Source organism: Anser cygnoides, chromosome 4, assembly GCF_040182565.1.
Source record: "Anser cygnoides isolate HZ-2024a breed goose chromosome 4, Taihu_goose_T2T_genome, whole genome shotgun sequence".
Lineage (NCBI taxonomy): Eukaryota > Metazoa > Chordata > Aves > Anseriformes > Anatidae > Anser > Anser cygnoides.
Genome location: NC_089876.1, coordinates 27,131,646 through 27,140,816, shown reverse-complemented (window position 1 = coordinate 27,140,816; position 9,171 = coordinate 27,131,646). Strand labels below are relative to the sequence as shown.

General features: G+C 38.4%; 1 protein-coding gene across 4 annotated transcripts in view; it reads right to left on the bottom strand.

Moving 5' to 3' along the window:
• Nucleotides 1-552: 552 nt before the first annotated feature.
• Nucleotides 553-9,171, bottom strand: part of GABRB1 (gamma-aminobutyric acid type A receptor subunit beta1) — a 126,560-nt gene continuing 117,941 nt past the window's right edge. Inside the window, exons 9-11 of one of the 4 annotated variants that reach the window (XR_007166595.2) lie at nucleotides 7,985-9,035; nucleotides 7,262-7,429; nucleotides 4,611-7,149 (exon numbers count right to left, since the gene is read on the bottom strand). Coding sequence is in view for 2 of the 4 variants with exons in the window: in XM_013172696.3 (XP_013028150.2) it covers nucleotides 2,400-2,747 (348 nt within the window). In the remaining 2 variants the exon portion in view is untranslated. Of the gene's footprint in view, nucleotides 2,748-4,610; nucleotides 9,036-9,171 lie in introns of those variants that run through there. The other 3 variants (XR_007166594.2, XM_013172696.3, XM_048072898.2) reach the window with 3 other exon arrangements.

The window sequence follows — 9,171 nt, the reverse complement described above, 5'->3', positions numbered from 1 at the left end:
ACACCGCTGGAATAGCTGGGTTAAATTACTGACCCAGTAATTTAAATTATTCTCAGAATATCTCTGGGAAATCAGTTAGTACAAAAACATGGGTCACTATCAGCTGTCTTCCACACCTTACATTACAAGTGTGCAGAATGTATTGCGTTCTTTGAGTTTATTTCTGGGTATAACCACAAAACTGGCCTTGAGTCTGTTATACTTTTATATTTTAGTTATTACTTCTATCTTTGTGGTCTTTTTTTTTCTCCTCTGGTGAGGGTGTCCAATCCACTGAACTTGTATTCTTGAGCTGGAGAGAGGTTAACAGCAGTGGGGTAACATCTGAAAGCTATTTTTGTTTTCCATTTTCTCTTTAGATTTAGATGATCTTGAGTGTAACAATCGGGTGCTATTTTTTAAGAGTGGGTTGCAGACTGCCTTTGAGGTTGGGTACCTTTATAACTGACAGCAGCAGGTGGGTACGTGTATATGTGTATGCGAAGTTATAGTTGTTGGTGGATTTTATGTAGCGGTTGTACTAGGTGCTTTGTTTAATGCTGAGAGGAAACCAGGTTCAACCTTACAGTGAAGGTTTTTTAGACCATCAGAGGAGACTTTTCTGGTGTTCTGTAGCACATACAGAAACTACTGTTGTAAAAGAGAAGTATGCAGTGATCTCTAAGGTGTCACAGCCATTATTCTCCTAAATACTGAGATAGTTAGTGCTGAGCCAAAATATGGCAACATGATGTGTAATGAGTACCAATCTATTAAAAACAAAAAAACGAAAACAAAAAAACCCACCACAAACAAACATCAGAAAACAAAGAAAACCTCTCCAAAAATGCATCTGAGGAGAGATGGTAGCCTGAGGGGTTTAGAGGCCCGCGAGTTCACTGGCTCATTGACTTAGTCTTATAAACTCTAATGTGCTTATAAACTCTAATGCCAGTTTGTTAAATTCAAAACCATGTATTGGGGTGTGTGTTTTGAATGGACAGCAAATATGGTCTTACTACCGTTGCTCTCCTGGGGCTATTTCTTGCAGTTATGAAGCATTCAGCTTGTTTAGCATGCGACACTTCCCTATATTTTATGTATTATTTTTTTCAAGATATCAATGTATTATTATTAGTTGTCATTAAAGTATTCTCAGTCTAAGCATTTTAAAAATTTAACTAAAAAATTAATTACACTGTCCCAGTTTGAGTCAGATGATGTGGGGCAGTACTTAGGGTTGCTGATGCAATGCAAATGTTGAAAAAATATTTGGAATTATTTTAGAGAGGGCACAGTCATATGACTTGTACCCTCATTTAACTGTATTAATATTATCCTGAATCATCTCACATTGGATCTGATGTCCAATGATCCTGGGATGAGGCTGGGACTTTGGAGCTCACAACAAAACTGATAGACTCAAGGATCCCCCTAGATAAGCAATGCCAAATACCCGTTTTGCAGCCTCACATATTTTGTAATGAGTGCATTAAAGATATTGCCTTTCTTGGTTAGTGATTTATCATTCTAGACTCTTTCTGTAGAGGCCTGCTGCACAAGCAAAGGGAAGAGGCAGTGTGTCCTGATCTGTTAAAAGGTTCAGTTCTGGCGAGATGTGACAAATGTTAACATTCAATAATGTTTCTTTTATTATTACATTCTGAGTGCAAAGTTGTAATGTCAACTGGTGATAAGGTCATCAGTAGACCTTACACCAGTCAATGAGGAACTGATTAAGAAGCTTTCCAGACTGCACATTTGTATTCCCTACTAATGCCTACATGTGTGTACTGCTGCCTACTGTCCTGATCAGTGTTTCTTTCTGTAGATGATTGATAGTCTTGGTACTTACATAGGCCATATTGACTTGTATACCTTGACTCTCCTAAAAGTATGAAACGCTTTCAACACAAAATAAAATTTAACTTATAGTAGTTATGTTTCAATAAAATGCTATGTTAGGCAAATTAATATAAACACTATTAGGAAAAAGCTGACAATAAGGAAGGGGAAGGGACTTGATACAGATAGGAGATGACCGACCGATTGCTCCTCAGCTGCATGCACCTTGCTGACATCTTGCCTGCAGCTCCTTGGCTGGGGTTATGTCTGGCAATATGCAGTGGCTATTAGCCTAATCTGAGCTCTGACAGTGGCAGAAGCAACACCTCAGGAGCCATGTGTCCAGGCTCACTCTCTAAGAGCAGTTTTGTATTATTCTGATCTGAATGTGGTGTCTGTTTGTTGTTGTTGTTTGTTTGATTTGAAAGTTTAAATCTAGAAGTAGTCAATGGCTGGGTATTTTACCTTGAAAATGTAACGTAGTTACTGCAGTCCTTTGTAGTTAACAACATTGAGAAGGAAAACAAACAAGTCCAGATGTGTTAGTGTATGGTAATGGTAGTGTATTGTATAAACTAGTGTACATAATACAGCCAGTAAACAACATTGAAAAGAATAAATGTGATAGGAAAGACCATCCTGGACCACTTATCTATGGAGTTAACATCAGTCAAGTCAGGGATCTTGACTTTGATTTGGGATGCCCTTCTTCGTAAGCGTCCTTTCTTATGAAGCCTGTGCCTGTCCAGAGCACTCCTGCTGTAGAGGTCTCTGCTGGAAGTGGCTCTTCTGTACTGCAGGCTGGTGCTGTCGTATGTATACGTGGTGGCTTGGGTGTCACGGAGGCTCGTGAACACGCCTGAGCTGCTGAAGTCATTTCTTATGTCGAGTGGGCTAAGCAGCATGTTTCCATGGGGATCAACCTGTGACAAGGAAGGAATGTGAATTAGCTAAGTTCCTCAGCCAGCACAAGCTGCATCCCAGATGGGCAGGTACCTTCTGGCTCTACTGTTGAGCTGCTCCTGGTACCGCAGGGATGGTTGCATCTTATTGACAGAAGTGAAAAGATGCTGAATATGCTTTCCTCATTAGTATGAAATCAGCTGTTAAGCATCTAAATATCTTCCATCCTGACCCAGCTTCTTGGTCTGGGACCTTTTAACTCAGTTATCACATCCTCCATAACGGAACACTTCTACTTTTATCTTTCATTTAGATCATGATCTTTATGAAATCCTGAGGTTTAATGCCTGGTGACCTGGCACCCTAATCTTGTACTCAAGGTGAAAATAAAACATTCCTGTCTCTGTCATTTTTATACAGTTTTGTACAGTTTTAGTGCTGTGGGTTAGTTTCAAAAAGTTTTGTGATGACATTCATCATATGAAGAATGTGTAGGTACAAATAAATTTCATCAGTTATTGTAAAAATCTTGTGGTGATAATTAATTTTGGAGAATTAATCTCTTGTAGAGATGGAAATCCCTGCTTCCCACAGCATACCATTAACTTGTTCATCTGCAAATAGGTGATTCCGTTTTACTTAAGGAAACTTTAAATGCAGTTGCATTTTTTTAAATTGTTACCAGAAGCAGTTATTTCAAACATGCTTATTTGTGCTGTTAGGGCACTGTTTTAAAATACTTGAGTAAAGAACTGGAAAAGGCAACCGGTATATACATATATATATATATACACAAACATAAACATTTTGGTATCATTGTCTTTTTTCATGTATGAGTGTGATCACACACAAATGGCTGCATTACTACAGAGGGTTTACTTTTTCACTTACCTTTAGGTTTCCACCAGTTTGTAGTAGAACCTCTTTCAGAAGATGTTTCTGGTATTTCCAATATGACTTCTGACTTTCCCATAAAGATTTCCTAGATATTTCAAATTCCCAGATATTTAAACTTCCACTGTATCTTAAATGAGGGAAATACACACCAGGAAACAGACCTCTTATATGAAACTTTTAAGACTTTGCCTTGAGGCTTACTATTAAAATTGTTTTTCATATACTGTGGCCTTATGCCTGCCCCAAATATACCACAATTGGTACAAAGGCTATCTGTGTAAGCCTTCATGGAAAAGATAAAAAAAAATCACCCATTGACAATATCTTGTCTATTGAAGCAGCAGTGATATGCCATGCATTATTCACACTTTGGGCTTTACCTCTTCAGAAATGTATAGCAGAGTGAGGAATTGGTATAATAATCTACATCAGGTTTGAAGCAAATTCAAGGAAAACTTCCAAGTAGAGCACACAGGGAAAATCCAGTCTCCAGGGCCTGCAGTGGAGGAAAGCAGGAAGCCGGTGAAAGCCTCCATTCCACCTGGCAGCGTGCAAGATGTTTGTTCCCATTGCTGCTGAGATAAAAGGATGTGTGATGACGACTGGCACATTTACACTCTGCCAGACTAAGTATTTGCTAACTGAAAACAAAGACGTGAAGGGGCTGTTTGTATAGGAGTCTCTCAGGAGAGCAGTGGGAAAAAAAAGCCTTCTACAAGGAGTAATAGAGTCACCACAGACATAGAATTCACTTAGTGAGGTTTAGCAACTGATTCTTTACATACTGAAATGATCATTTGGTGGGAATGTCGCAGTTTCCACCTCTGTTTTAGTGGGAAAAGCTTAAATATTCTGGGTTAGAGAGGCTAGCTGGTCACAGACCAGCATGGTGTTTGCAATGGTTACTTGAGGTATGGGCTACTGAGGTTCTACTTTTTAGGTCAAGTCTTCTAATATGTGCAGAAGGAAGATCTAAGCTAGGGTTTCTTACTCTACAGAGGACTGCTGTAGCTATGGGACTAATCATTGCCTGAAAATTATGAAGTTTTCTGTGGAAAAAGTAAAGGTCTCATATTAATAGTGGCCTTATAGTGTCCTTATTAAGGGTCTTATAGTGGCCTTCCAGTACATAAAGAGGCCTACAAGAAAGCTGGAGAGGGACTCTTTGTCAGGGAGTGTAGTTCACAGGACAAGGAGTAGTGGTTTTAAACTTAAAGAGGGTAGATTTAGTTTAGATATAAGGAAGAAATTTATTATAAGGGTGGTGAGGTACTGGAACAGGTTGCCCAGAGAAGCTGTGGATGCCCCATCCCTGGAGGTGTTCAAGGCCATGCTGGATGGGACTTTGAACAACCTGATCTAGTGGGAGATTCTAACCCAAACCATTCTATGATTCTTTGATTTCTCTCCAAGTAAAATGAGATTTAAAAAAAAAAAAAAAAAAAAAGAATACCAGAAGTTTTGATGGGTCAACATTTTCTTTTCAGTTTTACTGAATAGCTCCTTGAGCTGTCTTTGATTGTATAATCTAATATTTAAACTAATTTACTTTAATGTTGTAATAGTAATAACAGTAGTGCAAGCATCATTAAGCAGTTATTATGGCTTCTCTTTTGTGAAGACAACTACATAAGTGCTTACAATCTAAATTGATTCATAGGGATGTTTCTCAAATTAATACGTCCTGGCAGTTTGTTAGAAGCCAAACAGCATATGAGTTCCTAAGTTAAGTATTATGAATTATCCTATTATTTTTTTTTAAATGAGTTTTATTTAGATTATTTTAGGAGAGATGATTTATATACATCATGAAACAATTCAGTCTTTGAATTGCAGGCTTTGAAGAGCAAAGGGCCTTACACTGACCTCTAATAAATTAGCTCAGGGAAGTATAAAAGTCCTTCTGATGTACCTGGGTCAAATTCTCTGCTTATGCAACAAGAAGTTGGGCTAATAGTCAAATAATAGTTGGACTCATAGTTTCTGTGTCTTAAAAATCCCTTTCAGAATTTATTGAAGTTCACTCCAAAATGTTCTTAAAACTTGTGCAGCTGAAGAAGATCAGGGGTGGGCTGAACCCAGGCTCTGTCTACTAGTTTTCTGGCCCACTGGCTGGCTGCTGGCTTTGGAGTGGAGCGTTTCAGCCTTCCTCTTAGGTAGGAGAGATGAGCCATAACAAACCCTGAGTAGTTTTTCCTTGCTTGGATATAACCCATTTATTCTTTCAAATACTGCCTTTATGTTCCTTAATGGAAATGTTCTTTGTTATATTGCTATCCTGGAACATTTTCAGTTTAGATGGATCATATCTTTTATCTTACACTTAAATTTTGCAAGGCATTGCTTGTTTCCTCTAGACTGTGCTGCATTAAGGAGTCTCAAGTTCTCTCCCTGTAAAACATAAGGGCATCAAAAAACATGTAATTTTTGCCTTTTGAAAATGAAGTATCTGTGATGCTCAGTCTGTGATGATTTAGCACAGACTTAGGTCTGCGTGGCTGAGTATGCTCAGACTATTGTTTAGAAACACAATGGTGGCATTTGTTGGCAAAAAGCTGGTGGAGAAAGGCTGTGCTGGAGACTCAAGGATAAAGTTACTGACCAGGAAAGAGATGAATCCTGCCCTAAATTTTATTATGTAAACTGGCCATTTCTGCGATGAAAACAGGATTTCTTGATTAACAGATATTCTTTTACCTGCAGTAAAAGTATCACAATCTCCTCTTCAAAGAAACAGGTTATACTCAACAGGGATAAACTTATTCAGGTGTGGATTTACATGAAGGCTGAGCTAGTTGTGTGGTGGTGTGCTCCCTTCTTTTTTATCCTTCCACTACCACAGTGCCAGAAAATTATGCCTTCCTTGGATCCTCTGGCTGGTCTCTGGCTCTCCATCACGGATGTTTTGAGGTTCACAGAAGATTTGGAAGGAAGGTATGAAGTTGTGCAGAATTAGAGGGCAAGAGACCACTTGTCACCTGCCTTGTGATGTAATTTATTGGCTCCTTGATGGTTCATCCTCTTCTCCACTTGCATTATGATTGCATCCTATCTGTTTTCATGCTTAAGAGACGTCAGTGTAATGATTATTCACATTAGAATTGTCTAGGGAAACAGAAGCTGCTGTACATGTGGACCACCTGAATATTTTCTTAAAGGACTGTTTGTTCTATTAATACATAACTATGGTGATTTCCTCAGTGACATCTTGCTTTGACAAATGGACAAGGACATATAAGCATTTTTTTACATTTTATTCAGAGAAATAGAAATCTTTTTTGTTACATTGTTTTGTTTTTGTGTATTAAAAAAACAGAAAGGCATAAATTGTGAAACTGAAGAGGCGTTATTTTCACTTTCTTCAGTCTGTAGAGCAAAAAACAGCTACAGATGAAACAGTAGGATGGTATCAGTTTCAGTCTGGTCTTCTCTGTTTTAATATCATGGTCACTTTGCTGGTGAAGGAAGTCAAACTCTTTTAGTTGGGAGGGCTGTATGTCAGATGGAAATAAGCAATATCTTCACCTAGCACAAAAAGAGGAAGCACTGTTACATACATCCTGTTAGTTATAGGTCTCTGTATGGTTACATGATTCCCTGTAAAGGGAATAAATCTCCTGTAGCTGCACATACTTACAGCTGTACTTCTTTGAGTTCCAAAAAAGCTTTTCCCTGCTCCAGTATAAACCATCATAATATCAATGAAATATCTGAAAAGATGATGAAGAAGGGCTGGGAGCTGTCTTCACTAGAGGTCACACAAGCTTATTGCATTGCTCTGCTCTGATCATGTGCATTCTGCCTGCTGAAGACAGAAATACTGCTGTTGGACATCATCATTTCCACGCTGACTAAAATGAGTGCTCACAACGTCACACATTGATGTGTCTCCAGTGCGATAACTTAACTTCATTGATATCTGTTCAGCTGTATCTATATGTATATGCGTGTCTATGTTGTGTATACATATATCTAAAATCACAAACCTGCACTGTACAGACAGAAAGCATTCTACTGAATTTAAGAGTTCTCAGTATCAAAATGTAATTTCAACCTAAAGTGTGAACACTTACAAATCCTCATTTAAAATAGGTGTTCTTTACATTTGCTGTCAGAAAAATGCTGGTGTATGTATGTCGTGCTCATGTCGTGAGCTGAAAAGCTCACGTGTATATATGTCGTGTATATATGTCGTGAGCTGAAAAGCTCAAGTGTGTTCATAAATCTATTCCATCCCATTCTGCTTATTGTTCTTTGGGTAATCTTCACCAACGTAACATTTAGACAAAGCTCTTTTATATGAGCTAGGTCTTTTTGATATTTAATCAAACTAGCCAAAAGTGTAGGAAAAAGAGCTTACCTGCACTCTGACTCTCTTATCCTGACTTCGGTGAGTGCACTGGGGCCTATGTAGCCAAGGCTTTCCTCTTCATCATGAACCCCTGTTGTGCTTTTTCACTTAGGCTGGATTAGCCCAGAAGCTGTGGAAGTAGCTGGTCCCAGTGTGTGGATTTTTTTTTTCCTTCCTTATTTTCCGCAGAATCAGACAGACAGTATCTACACACAGCAATCCAAAATGGCGACAACAATCCATATCTCCTCTGCTTTGTGGAGGACAATACTTTGTGGGACCTCAGAGATCGCTGCAAATCTGAGCTGAAATTGTGCATTCACTGTAATAAAGCATCTCCTACATATTGGCACAGGAGGCAAATGTAGGTAAGGACTTTTAACGGGCTCATGAGTTCACTGGGACTGAGAGCATGATGCCTAACAGCAGGGGTGTGGCTGCTGGAACACAAGACATCTAGTTGGACACACAACTCTAGCACTAATAAAACACCACAGTTTTGGAAATGCACTTCCTGACATGTATGTGAAACTGCAACCATCCATCAAGCTAATGGCTTACCTTTTAAGAGTTTTATATGTTAGTCTTTTTCTTCAAGCTGAACGGAGAGCTGAAATAGATTTTTGTCCAAAAGTTACCACCTCAGGCCACAGCAGAACAGAATTTTAAGAGGTAGCCTGGATAAGATCCATCCAGATACTCGGATGGAATATATTGTAAGAAAATAAGAGAGCAGCAAAAATTCTTTGGGCTCATTACTATGTATTTTCCACTGAGAATTTCTGAGAATTCAGTGGTGTGGGTTTCATTCAAGACTCACTGTAGCAACAGAATCTGTCTTTGCTTTCTATTTTTGGTGAGGTTTCTGTGTATAAAAGGAAACTCTATATTAAATATTTATTCTGTACCAACTTCTGTAGAAAAGTCCATCTTTACAGTTGAAATGGTAAATGTTTAACTTCCTTGTATCCCTTTTCTTTCTTCTGTGCTGCAAATAAATGCTTCTTCTCAATAGCCGTTTGCATGTTCTGTAGTTTCCTACTCTGTTTTGAGTTGAAGACTGAAAAAAATACGTTACTGTAATCTCCTTAGAATATATTTTTTCTATAGACAATCTTAAGTGATTTATGCATGTGTTCGAACAGTATTTCTCTTGATCATCATATTCATCAACATTGTCACAGCAGAAATAATGT